The following is a 15,660-nucleotide window of genomic DNA, read 5'->3' as shown; positions in this document are numbered from 1 at the left end:
GGCTTTCGATTTATGGTTCAACAGAAAAATAAATAAATAAATAAATAAATTACTGACCTGGACAAAATTGAAGGATATCAAAAATTTAGTCCACGTCTAAAAGACAAACAAATTCATGTCTGGATATAACCTATTAAACTTTTATACAATGTATGGCTCCAACATGAAACGTATGTCATAAATGCAAAATATATTTAAAAAATGGCTGTTTACTCAATTACAAATGTGACCCTCTATCATAAGTAATCAGGGTACATTTTTTTAATTAAGATTTATACATAACCTAAAAGCTGCATAAACAAGCTTTCCGCTAATGTTTGGTTTGTTATAATAGGACAAAATTTGGCTGAGAGACAACTACGTCAAAATATGGAATCCGAGGGTTAAAAAAAATGTAAATACTGAAAAAAAATTGCCTTTAAATTTGTTTAAATAAAATGCATTTACTAATCAAAAATTAAGTTTGAAATATTTACAGTAGGTTATTAATCATTTGGAAATGATTCCTCAGTTACTCGACTTTCAGCTACAGCTCAGAAGCACTGAAATATGCATTATTCTCACACACAAACACACAAAAAGTGAGGTGTTTTGTTTTTGAAGCCTGAAGGAAGGAGACCCTATGCCATGTCGTGGGTGCACCTCTACTAACTTACAAACTGAATGAGTGTTCAGTCAGTGCATAGCTTAAGGTATCACACGTTTCAGAAAAAAAAAACACAAATGTGTGCAGTTCCTTTCTTCTCACTTCGGAGAGCACAAGTGGGATTTCTGCTGTTATAAACTGCAAACAGTACCAGTGTTTGCTCAAACCATATCAGCAGACAGTAAACTATGCTTAAACAATATCTGTACATTCCCTGTTAAAGGGATAGTTCCAAACCCATTTGAGTGTTAAACACAAAGTGAAGTTTGTTTATAAACTAATTTCGAGAGGACCACGTGCTTATGATTTATCACGGCCGGTCTCGCATTAGCTAATCATTATCTTCCAATCATACGAGCCCTAAGCTACTATAAAGAACCACAGTTTTCAGTCTACTTTATCTTCGTTTGGAAGAAACCCCCCCTTCCTCCCCAATTCTCCTTCTTGACCATTGATCGGGCAGCACGGTGGCCCAGTGGTTAGCACTAAGAGCCTCACAGCAAGAAAACCACCGGCCTAGTTTCGCCTAGCCGGTGGGCGTTTCTGTGAGGGGTTTGTATGTTCTCCCTGTGTCCGCGTGGGTTTTCCCCGGGTTCTCCGGTTTCCTCCCACCATCTAAAGATATACATCATGCTTAAGAATCAAGCACACTTTAGCCCCCTTCTCAGGTGTTCCCTTAGCTATCGCAGCCGGGGAGTTCTGAGATCCACCGAGCTCGGGCTCCCCTCTAGCTCTGCGAACGGATCCCTTGAGCTCGGGGCTCTCTCCCGGGACAGCATGCCAAACAAGCTTTGATGGATCATCAGCTAAGTGTGAACTCTTGAAAAAAGATGTTTTGAAGAATGCTGGACACCTGTAACCATTGACTTCTGTACTTTTTGTTTTTCTTTCTTCAAAATATCTTCTTTTGTGTTCAACTAGAATGGAACCACTTGAAGGTGACCAACGTTTTAATCACTTTCCAACACAACCTAAAAACATCCAAATATCAACGCCTAATGATGTTACAGTTTGATGTTGTGTGACGTTACCACTATGATGTCTATCAGACGTAGGATTTTGGTTGCCTTACCTGAATTTTGGTCACTTTTCAACACCTAAAATCAACCATATATCAATCATCGTCATTGGACATGAAAATAACATTGTCCTTAGACGCTGACAAGACATTGAATTTTGGTCATCCGACATCACAACCTAAATCTAACCCAATATTAATGTGTTATGAAGCTGTGTGCCCGCTGGGAAGTCCTTAATAGCTATTTTCCCTATTATAAAAAGTGCAAACTTTACACAAAATCAACTTTCAACCTTAAAGAGAGTTTTATAAACCTTTATAAGTTTCTTTATTGTCTTAAACACTAAAGAAGATATTTTGAAGAATGCTGAAAATCTGTAACCATTGACTTCCATAGTAGGAAAAACAAACATTTAGTCAATGGTTACAGGATTTCAGCTTTCTTTACATTATTCTTCTTTTTTTGTTCAACAGAGGAAAGAAATTGAAACATGTTTGGTGAAGTAAATGGTGAGTAAATGATGACAGAATTTTCAGATTTAAGTGAACTATCCCTTTAAGTAACCTTGGCCTGACAGTGCCCGCTAGTAAGCTGCTCCTTTTTCAACTGATTTTGCAAACTGTGTATCATCATCAGATCACATCCTGAACCCTTTTCTTGAGCCAAAACTGTTCTGACTTTGTTTCCCATCATGGAAAGATATCCCTCCTTTAAAGCTGCATTCAGATGTGGCTACAGTATAGTTACATTCAGTCAGATCATTATAAATAAATTCAGTTTTCTGGCTTATGTTCCTTTTTAATGATAACTAATGTATTTCATAAGTTCTGTAAATGTATGCACTTATTACCAGCAGACCAACATACATTAGTTACATGTATTTAATTAATTGGTCTAATTAGCACTAAAAACATTCATTTTCTTTTGGATACCAGCAGAAATGTCTGCCTCACAAGCTTAATGTAATTACTGGGAATAATAATGACCACGAAAATGACTTTAAAAATTGTATTCATGTATTTTATTAGATTTATATATTTAATAACATATTTAAAATACATATATACATTCACTTTCCTTCAGCTTAGTCCCTTAATTATCAGGGGTTGCCACAGCGGAGTGAACTGCCAACTTCATTCATTCATTCACTTTCTTTTCGGCTTAGTGCCTTTAATAATTAGGGGTTGCCACAGCAGAATGAACTGCCAACTTCATTCATTCATTCAATTTCTTTTTAACTCAGTCCCTTTATTAATCAGGGGTCGCCACAGCAGAATGAACCGCCAACTTTATTCATTCATTAATTCATTCTTTTTCGGCTTAGTCCCTTTATTAATCAGAAGTCGCCACAGCTGAATGAACCGCCAACTTCATTCATTCATTCATTCATTCATTCAATAAATTTCTTTTCAACTCAGTCCCTTTATTAATCAGGGGTCGCCACAGCAGAATGAACCGCCAACTTTATTCATTCACTCATTCATTCATTTTCGGCTTAGTCCCTTTATTAATCAGGAGTCGCCACAGCTGAATGAACCGCCAACTTCATTCATTCATTCATTCATTCATTCATTTAATCAATTTCTTTTCAACTCAGTCCCTTTATTAATCAGGGGTCGCCACAGCAGAATGAACTGCCAACTTTATTCATTCACTCATTCATTCATTTTCAGCTTAGTCCCTTTATTAATCAGGAGTCGCCACAGCTGAATGAACCGCCAACTTCATTCATTCATTCATTCATTCATTCAATCAATTTCTTTTCAACTCAGTCCCTTTATTAATCAGGGGTCGCCACAGCAGAATGAACCGCCAACTTCATTCATTCACTCATTCATTCATTTTCGGCTTAGTCCCTTTATTAATCAGGAGTCGCCACAGCTGAATGAACCGCCAACTTCATTCATTCATTCAATCAATTTCTTTTCGGCTTAGTCCCTTCGTTAATCTGGGGTCGCCACAGCAGCATGAACCACCAACTTCATTTATTCATTCATTTATTCATTTTCTTTTTGGCTTAGTCCCTTTATTAATCTGGGGTCGCCACAGCAGAATGAACCGCCAACTTATCCAGCATATGTTTTTATGCTGCGGATGCCCTTCCAGCTGCAACCCAGTACTGGAAAACACCCATACACTCTTTCATTCACACACACACACTTATACACTATGTACAATTTAGTTTGTCCGATTCACCTATAACGCATGTGACTGTGGGGGAAACAGGAGCACCTGGAGAAAACCCACACCAACACGGGAAGAACATGCAAACTCCACACTGAAAAGCCAACTGGCCCAGCTGGGACTCGAACCAGAGACCTTCTTGCTGTGAGGCAACAGTGCTAACCACTGAGTCACCATGCTGCCCTACATATATACAAATATTTCTGAATTTTAAAGAGATGTACACACACACACAAATCTTCTGTAACTAATGTGTTCAGACTACAAGCTCTTAATGTTAGATTAGTTTTATAGTCATCATCAATGCAAACATCAGATGTGTTCTTGATGAGGAAAAATTTCAGTATGTTGGCTGTGCCGGGCTTACAGATTTTAGAATTTTACATTGCTGTTGCTAGGCAACCGCGCAGCACTAATTAATTCAGTAATTAAGATTAATACATTTTGCAATATTAGTAGCCTGCAAAGTTCAACTTTTCAGCGAAGGTTCCAGATGTTTTAAAAAGCAGGAATATGACAGAAACAATCTTTTTTAAAATGTGCAATACAAATTCAGCTAAATAATTTGCGATGTTGAATGCATGTTAAATATTGCACAAAAACATACTGGCAAAAAAAAAATAAGGATGTGTGAAATTTATTAAAATAAAAATAACAAAATAAAGATGTGTGAAATTTATTAAAATAAATATTTAAAAATAATAAAATGAGGATGGGTGAAATTCAATAAAATAAAATAATAAAATAAAGATGTATGAAATGTGTTAAAATAAATATTTAAAAATAATAAAATAAGGATGTGTGAAATTCATTAAAATAAAATAATAAAATAAAGATGTATGAAATGTGTTAAAATAAATATTTAAAAATAATAAAATAAGGATGTGTGAAATTTATTCAAATAAAAATAATAAAATAAAGATGTATGAAATGTATTAAAATAAATATTTAAAAATAATAAAATAAGGATGTGTGAAATTTATTCAAATAAAAATAATAAAATAAAGATGTATGAAATGTATTAAAATAAATATTTAAAAATAATAAAATAAGGATGTGTGAAATTTATTAAAATAGAAATAATAAAATAAAGATGTATGAAATGTATTAAAATAAATATTTAAAAATAATAAAATAAAGATGTGTGAAATTTATTCAAATAAATATAAAAATAATAATAAAATAAAGATGTGTGAAATTTCAGGTGTGTAAATATGATTATATAATATTATTATATTGTTTTTATTACATGTAATGACCTGCACTGCAAAAAATGCTTTTATACCTTTTTTATCTTGTAGTCCAAATATCAAAAAAACTCTTAAATCAAGCATTTTCTAGATGAGCAAAAAGTAATGTCTTGTTTTAAGAAATAATATGCCAAAATTAAGTGAGATTTTTCATAAAACAAGCAAAATAATATTCCAAAGGAGTAAGCAAAGTAATCTTATGTCAAAAGGAAACTATTATTTACTCACCCAATTGGCAGACTATTTTGCTTGTTTTTTAAAGAAAATTTTGACATATTTCTTAAAACAAGACTATTTTTATGCTTGTCTAGAAAATGCATCTTGATGTAAGAATGTTTAGATATTTATATTAGAAACAAGCACAAAAATCTAGCTTTTTTTGCAGTGTGCAATCAAAATAAATACATTTATATAGTAAGTTTACAAAAATAAATTGTACACTATACTATGTAAATGATGTAACAGGGGTCTTTGTAACAAATGCATATATATATAGGGGGTTGGGGCTAAACCGCTTATCCCTTTCGACCCTAGCAACGCCCCTGGTCAGAACCCATATCTACATCGAACAGGCGTTGGATTTTGGTCACTTTCCAACGCAACCTAAAAACAACCAAATATCAACGTCTAATGATGTTACAGATGTATGACATAGATACTGTCTTCTGTTAAACACTAAAGAAGATATTTTGAAGAATGCTGAAAACCTGTAACCATTGACTTCCATAGTGGGGGGTTACAGGTTTCCAACATTCTTCAAAATATCTTCTTTTGTGTTTAACAAAGATTTAAACATGTTTGGAACAAGTAAATGATGGTAGCGTTTTCAGTTTTGGGTTTAAGTAACCTGCACATACACCTGCTGCTGTCTGAATCTATGACAAAATAAATATAAGGATGTGTGTGTGTGTGTGTGTGTGTGTGTGTGTGTGTGTGTGTGTGTGTGTGTGTGTGTGTGTGTGTGTGTGTGTGTGTGTGTGTGTGTGTGTGTGTGTGATAATGGTTTCTGCAAAGACTTTGTTGAATACTTCCATCCTAAGGAGTGTGTGCTCTGTGTCCTCTTTCAGGTGAAAAGCCACACCAGTGCAGTATCTGCTGGCGTTCGTTCTCGCTGAAGGATTATCTCATCAAACACATGGTTACGCATACAGGCGTCCGAGCGTACCAGTGCAGCATCTGCAACAAACGCTTCACCCAGAAGAGCTCGCTCAACGTCCACATGCGCCTGCACCGCGGAGAGAAGTCCTACGAGTGCTACATCTGCAAGAAAAAGTTCTCTCACAAGACCCTGTTGGAGCGCCACATGGCCCTGCACAGCACCGGAAGCGGGGTCTCTGGGGTCTCCGGGGTCAGTGGCGCAGGGAGCGCCGGAGGCCCCGCGTCCATCCCTGTGCCGATGGCCGTCCCGGAGCCGGGAGCCGGAGTGGTGGCTCTCGCCATGCCTGTGGGAGGGGGCGTGGCTGGGGGCGGAGTCGGAAACGCCGGAGTGGGCGTGGCCGCAGAAGCCAGCTGCCAGGAGGGGACCACCTACATGTGCTCCGTGTGCCCTGTCAAGTTTGACCAAATCGAGCACTTCAATGACCACATGCGCAAGCATGTCTCCGACGGATAAGTACAAACGAAAAAAAAAACTCACGCAAACATGAAAAGAATGAAATGATTAAGAAAAACGGCACTAGATTTTTTTTTCTTATATTGGGGCATGAAGAGTAATGAGTATAGACACTGGCACATTAAGTTTTTTAGAGAAAAAAAAAAGAAGCGTTTAATTTTTTTTCTTTCCTTTTTTTTTTCGTCCTTGCTATTCTTAAAGAATAAAAAAAAAAGATGGTGGCCTTAAGGCTGAGTAGTTGGATAATGATCCACTGGCTGGATCCATACTACTGGCCTCTAAATGTATGCTTTCCTTAAATACTGATTTATGTGTTGAACACTACCGAAAGGCCTGCGAAAGAACACACAAGAAAAAAAAAATTCACATGCGCGCGCACACTCGGACATACGCAAACACAAATACACATACCCACGCATGCACTCACACGCACAAACTACTTATACACACTTATATATGGTAGAGGTATTTTGTACGTATGTGTATTTGTGCATGTGGCGTGCGTGTGCACAAGAATAAGCATTGCAGTGAATTTTTTAAAACTTGTAGATCTTTTCCCATGTAGACCGTATTGGACACTATAAGCGTCCAAGCTTACTGTGGTATAGATTTAAACCAAGAAAAAAAAAAGCTAAAAAAAAAAAAAAGAAGTTTTGGCTCTAGATTCATTCTAAAATAACGATGGTCACATGTTTGCCTTTTTACGTGCGATAAGAATAGGAGAGTTGTTCGATTTGACACTGGGTTTTTATTTATTATTATGGCATTGAGGGATTATGATGATGTTGTCGAGGTACAAGCCAGTTTTACTAACTGTACTAAAATGGGAATATTTGAGTGGCTTGCTGAATGAATGACTATTATGATTATTATGACGTTTTTCCTTTTCTCCCGCCACCCTCTTTTTTCGACGGTTCAGGTCAAGTTTACAGAAAAATTCAGACAGTATTCGAGCAAAAACACTTTGAATGCCGTTAATAATTTCCAATTGGTTTTGCATACACTGCCACTTAGAAGACGACTGTTAGTTCTTCCGCTTCAAAACGTTTCATTCGCTCCATGGTTCTGTTTTTTCAACCAAACAAACAAACAAAAAAAAAAACAAAAGGAAAATGGCAGATTTCCGTATGCAAACAGGCCCAGAATCCAAGTCAACTGCTGCTCCTCACGTGCTCACTTTGAGACTGTTATCAGCTGTAGAATCCAACATTGGAGTGGATATGATTCTCAGTGAACATGCGAACCTATGTTAAGCTATCTGGAGCCATGGGCTAGATTAGATCAAAAGTCAACCAGGCAGAAATAAACGCATAGAGATGATGTATTTCCTGTTAGCGCCGACTACTATGACTCAGTTGTTTGGGCCGGTGGAGCGACACAAATGCACTACTCCTGTTCCTAAAGCTCCACCTAGTGGCTCAAACAGCCGTTTTTGTTGGGCTGTCCGCCTGGCAGGAGATACATGCGGGGCAGGAGAGAAGGAAGGGGACAGATAATAGGCAACAGAAAACAATCAGAACCATAATAAAAGCAACACGGTCACTCAACTTTAATATACCACAGACTCTCCGAACAATAAGAAACATTCCCAACTGTACTGATATCTAGACATTGTGTGTGTGTGTACTTTGGAAGTGAGTTAAGAGGGTTGTGTTTTTTTGGTGTTACGTCACTCAGAAGCTCTGTGTTCATATTTGGCTTTGTTATACACGTATTTTATGGATATTATAAAGACTCATCTGCCGTGCAACTGCAATCTGGCAATTTTGCTCGCTCGTTTAGGTCGATAGACCTTCGAAGACGATGACAAAATGTATCAATGGCAATTTATCCAGACTTTTATTGGGTCGCGTAAGTTGCCGTTTCAAAATAAAAAAAACAGTGCTACTTTGCACATTTTACTTCGAGATCCTGTGCTTAAACGTTGAATTGTTTTACTTAAGAAATTAAATTCTATAATTTTTTTTCTTCTGTTTTATTTTTCGTCATTGTTTATAAAGGAAATATCTTTTCTTAAAAGCTTGATAAGAGGACTGCATTGTTTTCTTGCATATATGTTGCACTGCTTAAACCAATAAGTGCACTACTGTTACCAGAGATGTTCTAGTTTTTAGAGATAATCATTTTTTTTTTATCAAATATTTGGTTCTACTATAGTTCACTTGTGTTTGAGTAGCTTTATTTCGGATTAGACGATTCAGTTTTTCTTCGGCTTTGTTATCATCACTTGCTATTGTATTTACTTTGTGCTGTTTATGCAAGCTTCGTCTTTATTTATATTTAAACCATTGTGAGCTGGTCAGATCCTAACGATGTATCGCTTACACCACTTCCATCCCTTCCCCCCCCCCATCCCCACACCAACCCAGTGCAGTTAAAACTCATCCAAGCGAACGCTCGGCTTTCTTCTCATTCATACCAAACTTTTAAAATACACAAAAAAAAACTAAGAAATAAGACAAAAAAATCCATAAAAAAATCACAAAACCACAAAAAAGAATTGTAGTGTGTGCCTCAATATATGATAAATGTCTTTTAGAACAAGTACGTTTCTACGAGAGGGTCGTTGTGCAAAGCTTTTTAGTGCTGTCTAGGGATCGAGCACATTCGCGTATGTGTTTGTATGAGCATGTGTGTTTGTGCGTGTGCGTATATTCCTCTGGTATGTCTCTCTATGTGTGTGCTGTACAATTCGTGACGCCTGAACTGTAGGGCTTCCTTTGCAATATGCAGTACAGGTACGGCAACAGTGACAACACGTTCTTTTACATACTTAGAGTGCATTCGGTGACCTTCTCGAGAACAATCATCGCTATATTCCCTGCGATTAGCAACACCAGGAACATGATGCTGTTAAGGCCCTCTCTTGAAGTCAGAGTGGTTAGATCTGTGATCTGCAAAACGCGCCTGTTGAATATCCTTCTGCAGAGCTTCGAGACCAAACTATTTTAATCGATTATGCTGAAAAAGCTTGTGTCGGTCCGAGGAGTTCCTTGGACTAGCATATGCGTTTTTGTTGATCACTTTGAACCAACTTTCAGATCTGTTTATTTTATTTTGGGTTTTTTTTTTTAGGGGGGATCTGCATGTGGTGCTACAATTTGGCCTAACCTTTGGAGTAGTCGAGGAGCGAATGCTCTGTTGGTTACTTTTGGATGATTTTTTGGTGATGGTGGCGGTTCGGTTGAACCCAGTTTTATCCATTTAGAGCATTGCTCTCAAACTCAATTCCTGGAGGGCCGCCGCTCTGCATAGTTTACAACCAACCACCTCCAACTCACACCTGCTTAATAGTCTAGTAGTCTTGAACACCTTGATTAAGGTTGGAGCAAAACTGCAGAGCTGCAGCTCCATGAATCCAGGTTGAGACCTATGATATAAAGTTTTGCTGGATTTAAATTAAGGATCAATTCCCAAATTTGGGGTCAGAGTTCATCGGAAGCCATTTTTCATGCACATCTTGGGGCCGGTCGTATATCATTTGTGTGCTCACGTTCGTTGTTTTCCCCAGTGCCGGCCCAGCAAGCATTTCTTGTTTTTAAAAGAAGCCTAATGGATGTCTAATAGACGTCCAAATATTGTCGTCTTGGCTAAAACAAGGCTAAATTTGGGCTGTTAGTGAGACGTCTAAGAATAGGCTAAAACTAGACTAGTCATCAAATAAACAGAAATGAATGACTACACATAAAGACTGTCTAATTGACGACTAGTCTAGTTTTAGGGTATTCTTAGATGTCTATTAGATTTTTAATTACAGCCCAAGTTTAGCCAAGCTGTCTATGTTTAGATGTCTATTAGGCCTCTATTAAACACACCATTGTTTGCTGGGGGATTCCAGCTGGAAGGGCATCCACTGTGTAAAACATATGCCAGAGTAGTTGGCGGTTCATTCCGTGGTGTGATGCATTCACCTTTTACAGGTGCACCTACACCACAGGAAGCTGAAAACATCCCAATTTTTGCAAGTGCACCTCATGTCATGTGACTAAGAGCAAACTAAATTTCACACTTGCATGGAATATAGACCATTTCAATGTGGGGATGTCAGTGGCTCTTGGGCATTTTTTGCTGGTTATACTATTTCAAAACTATAACAAGAGGCAATTCAATCATAACTTAATGTGAAATCAGATCTCATAACATTATTTATCAATGTGTGGCTCTTTTTGGATTCTCGGAAGCTACAGAAATTAAAAATGTATACAGGAAATACGTTGGGTCCATTGTTTTGGTCTACATCCCTCAAAATGATCACACTTCAGTAAATACGTCACACAAGTGCTGAGCACCCCAAAAACCAATTGACATTTTCTCCATAAATAATACTTTTATATATAGCAACAGCAAGGGATGTTGAAGCTGTGAACAGTCTGAAGAGCATTGAAATTTGCGAAAAAAATCTACGCAGATTGCGTTTTCAATGAAATGATATGCGAACGGCCCCTTTGTCAGTAAAGCCGGTTCTAGTAAATCTCCAGCACATTTTTTCTAATGAAGCAGCATTTACTAAAGAGTCATAGATTACTGACAAGCTGTGCAAAATCCTATTCAAAATATCAGATATTTTAATTGGCCGCTAATAAAATTAAAATAATCAGGTTTCTTTCCTTCACTTTCGTTAATCCGTGAAGTTTGTTCCTCACCACTGTTGCCACTTTCTTGCTAGGTGTGGGACTTGCAGAGTTGCGCATCGATGCAAGTGTTTGGTCGCAGTGAAAATTAAACCACACTGAACTGAACTTCAACTCTGAAAACTGAACTGCACAGCCTCAATTCACTAGAACTTCTATGTTCAGCTGCTTTGACACAATCTACTTTGTAAAAGCGCTTTGAATTGAATTAATTCCTGTGATAATGGCAATGATATTATGTATTATAAATGCTGCTACATCTGAAAGCATGTAAAATGGCCACATTTAATAACGTTTTTTACTCCGAACTCACTTCATAACTTCAGTCTAGCGTTTGAAATGAATCCTTCTGTGACATTCTGATTATTCGTCACACAGACTCAAAGTAAGCAGGTAAATCTTGTCTATATGAAACACTCTGGGATTTCCTGGGTTTTTTCTTCATGGGTGTTCAGAGTTTTCACACAAGAGCGCCCCCTGGCCTTTGGAGGAGGTTTACTGCTAATCACAGAACCATGTTTCACTGACAAGATGTGCATGATATTTTATAGCATTTCGAGGCAGAACTTTGAAGTCAACATTAGCATTTCAAGCACCTAATGAGAGCAGATAAATCAACATCACTTCCGAATGGTTCACTCAATATAATATTATTAATTTGGGAGGGGGTAAACCAAAAAAAAAACTAGCTACATTGGCCATCAGCTGTGTCTTTACAGATAGCCTTAATCATGTTTGCATCAAGCAACCAAATGCACTATTGCTTGTGACGGTGCTGTTGCAGTTTATTCTACACAAGGGATATATATTTAAGAGAAGGGCAGAGAAAGAAAAAAAAAAAGCGACCTTGCAATACAGTATTGGACAGTTGTCTGGTGATGGTTATGAAGGACACACGCGAATAGCTACATGCAAATTGCTAATTTCTGTTCTTCATCTTGGTATGGATTCATAACCACGCATTTTGCGCCACAGCATCACCGGTTCTAGTATCAGGCTTCATATCCGAAAGCCGTCTCATCTCGCTCGTGTTGAAGTGCTATGAGGCTTTAATGTCCGATATTACTGTTACTCTGTGTTTGTTCATATGTAAAAAGGAAAAACAGCAACTACAATGGAGAAGACGAAGAAAAAAATAAAGAGTTTTATTTCACAGAGACTTCGTTTAGCCAAAATTGTGTAGTTTGTGAAAGTGTACAAAAAATCTGCACGAAGATAATGTTTAGACACAATTCAGAAGCTTCAGTGTCATAGTCTACTATCCATTGCATCTAGACGGGACGGCGTTTCTTGTGGGTTCTTCAAAAGCACTATGACGATCACTTCTATGGGTAGTTCAGATAGACTTTTTACATTACGTACAGTATATATTTACATGTAGAGTAGCTTTTATTTTTGATTCTGCTTCAGAATGGTAATTTTACAATACATATTAATTTTTCTTCAGTGTACAGTATAGATACAGCATTCTCTTCGCTATTAGAGTAAGTTGGGTTTTTTTGTCGTAGGACTACCACCTTTTCTCCTTGCTTTTTAACAAAGGTACATTTTTTTAATTCTTAATTTATAAAGAAAAAAAATATCTATTCCTAGAGTATAGGCTTGTGGGCACAGAAAAAAAAAACGTTGGAAAAAAACATCATTTATATTTACAACCCAGGCTCATTTTAATTACATACCCCAGTATACATTTCTGGAGAGCGTCAAGTATACGTATTTTGCCATTTCTGTTTTTCACGAATCCACCAGAGGGCGCTGTGTATACTTTTTAGATCACAAAGTTCTCTTGCGAGTGTCATTTGCATCTGCTGTTCTCACGCAAATCCACCAAAGGGCGCCGTGTATGCTTTTTAGATGTTAAATTTCCCTCGCGAGGGTCATTCGCGCATGCTGTTCTCACGTAAATCCACCAAAGGGCGCTGTGTATGATTTTTAGATCTGAAATTTTTCTCGCGATTGGCATTCGCGCATGCTGTTCTCACGTAAATCTAACAGAGGGCGCTGTGCATGCTTTTTAAATCTCAAATTTTTCTCATGAGTGGCATTTGCGCCAGCTGTTCTCTCGTAAATCCATCAGAGAGCGCTGTGTACGCTTTTTAGGACTCAAATTTCTCTTGCAAGTGCCAATCCCGCCTGCTGTTCTCATGTAAATCCACCAGAGGGCGCTGTGTACGCTTTTTAGATCTCAAATTTCTCTCGTGATTGGCATTCGTGCCTGCTGTTCTAATGTAAATCAACCAGAGGGCGCTGCCGACTGACAGATCAACTGATCCCCTCACGCTTCTTCTTTTCTAAACCCAAACAATAGTGTTTTCAAAAGCACTGATTGACTCAATCACCCACCTCCCAAAACCCAAACAATAGTGTTTTCAAAAGCACCGATTGACCCAATCACCCACTTCCCAAAACCCAACCAATAGTGTTTTCAAAAGCAATCCAAATAAAGAAAAGCCCTCGCGACTTGATTTTTACCATGTTTTTAAATTTTACCACATTTTCACCTTGTTATTTACTTGTTTATTTTTTAGCTTTTGTTTTTGTCTTACCCGTTCTTCACAAGAGCGGTCAACGACACTCTGCAAGTCTGCCAAGGTGCGTGTCCAGCTACTGTACAAACTAGTACAAACATCGAAAAGCTGTCCATAAGCACTCAGCTTGTAAGCGAGAAAAGGAACGGCGTCATACCGCCCCCTAGTGTTCAATATTAGGGACGAAATGTACTTCAGGCTACATAATTCGTGATCTCCAGAAATGTATATAGAGCTATGTTTTCAAAATGCGCCTATGTTGGATATTTATGTATGAGCAATCTTTTCTTGTTGTTTTTGCTCGCTTAACAGAGTTGAATGACTGGTTTTATCGTACGCTCAGAGACTAAGCTTTTTCATAACATACACAAAGATACTGCGCATCCTGTAATAAATCTGGATTTTTTCAAAGTAAAAACTGCAACTCATCTCCATTTCGAAAAACAGTCAGACGCATTGAAATCGTTCATCTCGCAGTTTTTATTTTCTTCTAACAAAACAACAACTTAATCTAACCAACACGACGGTCAGAACAATTCCAAAACGAGATAAAGTATCCATGTCTTCATCAGCATCTACAACAGATCGTACTGTAACCAAAACAACACCTAACACTGTACACGTGGAGTTTTACAATGCCTCTCCTTTGTAGAAGAAAAAAAAACTAAATGATGAAGTGCCTCTTTCTTACAGATCCAAGCTTAATAAAGCTCACAATAATACTGTTATTTTTATTCTGTAATAATAATACTTCACAAAACCGTAAAAAACGAAACAATCACTGCCTGAAAAACGACACACACACACATATATACACATTGACAGATCCCTCTATGAGGCAAGTATGAGGACTACCAGCAATAATAATTACAAAATAGATCCGAATGGTCACGCAAAAAGAAAAAAAAGAAAACATTTGAAGGACCACTAATAAGTAAGGGTGTTTTATTGTGTTTTAACCCCTGAAATCACCAAAATGAAGCTTGTTTTATATTACAATATACAATGCTATATTGTGTCCAAAGTGCCCCTGTCAAAATTAATAAATAATAATAATAATAATAAAAATAATAATGCATATGTTTTAATTTCCTATTTTTCCAACCTGCCTTTAGAATTTTATAAGTTGCGTATTTTTAATGCCCTGTTGAAAATGTCTGCATTTTCAGTATGCAGTTTATTCGACGTTTATGTATGCGAACGAAAAAAAAAAACGAGAAAAAAAACGTTCTTCCTACTCTATTCTTCCTCTCTTCTTTCCTACAGATGCTGAATTTGCTTGAGATGATGACGTCTTTCCTTTCAGAGATGTTAATATGCTTTTTGAGCAATTGTTGTTATACATAATCGACATGATATCGTGTACACCGTAATCAATATTGCGATGGTTTTATGTGAAAAAGAGGTCATTGTTGTTCCGTGATAAGCTTTTGCTGTCTGAGGGTGAGGTTTTTTAGCGTTAGATTGCAAAAAATCACAAGTCGAAAGTGTGTTTTTCGAGGAATATAACAGAAAACGAATACCGTTTCGTTGTTTTGTAGTCACTAGACGACCATATCATACGTTCGATACCAAAATTTTATGTTCCTTTTCAGTTTTTCCTCCGCCAGAGCTTAGATATGTACGCATGCTCGTGATTACACACTTCTCTTTCCGCGTTACAGCACTGAATGGTATTCACTATTGATTATATGATATTCTTCTCGCTTGTATCATAGGCTCAAATCCAAAGACAAAAGCATTTACTCTATTTATGACTACAGAGTTTGTTCGTTTGTTCGTTCGTTTTT

General features: G+C 37.3%; 1 protein-coding gene and 1 long non-coding RNA gene across 5 annotated transcripts in view; one reads left to right on the top strand and one right to left on the bottom strand.

Moving 5' to 3' along the window:
* zbtb20 (zinc finger and BTB domain containing 20) overlaps window positions 1-11,450 on the top strand; it is a 134,430-nt gene extending 122,980 nt beyond the window's left edge. For 2 of the 4 annotated variants that reach the window (XM_087252634.1, XM_087252635.1), the window contains exons 4-5: window positions 6,167-6,415; window positions 6,473-11,450. In XM_087252634.1, coding sequence (XP_087108760.1) covers window positions 6,167-6,415; window positions 6,473-6,711 — 488 coding nt within the window. In that variant the 3' untranslated portion in view covers window positions 6,712-11,450. 4 annotated transcript variants of the gene reach the window in all.
* A 1,063-nt stretch (window positions 11,451-12,513) lies between these two features.
* On the bottom strand, window positions 12,514-15,073 carry LOC141385676 (uncharacterized). The gene is made up of 2 exons (XR_015492070.1): window positions 13,742-15,073; window positions 12,514-13,672 (listed from the first exon to the last, which is right to left on the bottom strand). It is a non-coding gene; the product is annotated as an uncharacterized LOC141385676 (long non-coding RNA).
* Window positions 15,074-15,660: the final 587 nt, after the last annotated feature.

Source organism: Danio rerio, chromosome 5, assembly GCF_052040795.2.
Source record: "Danio rerio strain M-AB ecotype USA chromosome 5, GRCz13ab, whole genome shotgun sequence".
NCBI lineage: Eukaryota > Metazoa > Chordata > Actinopteri > Cypriniformes > Danionidae > Danio > Danio rerio.
Note: the sequence above shows the minus strand (reverse complement) of the source record. Positions and strands in the feature narration are given on the sequence as shown.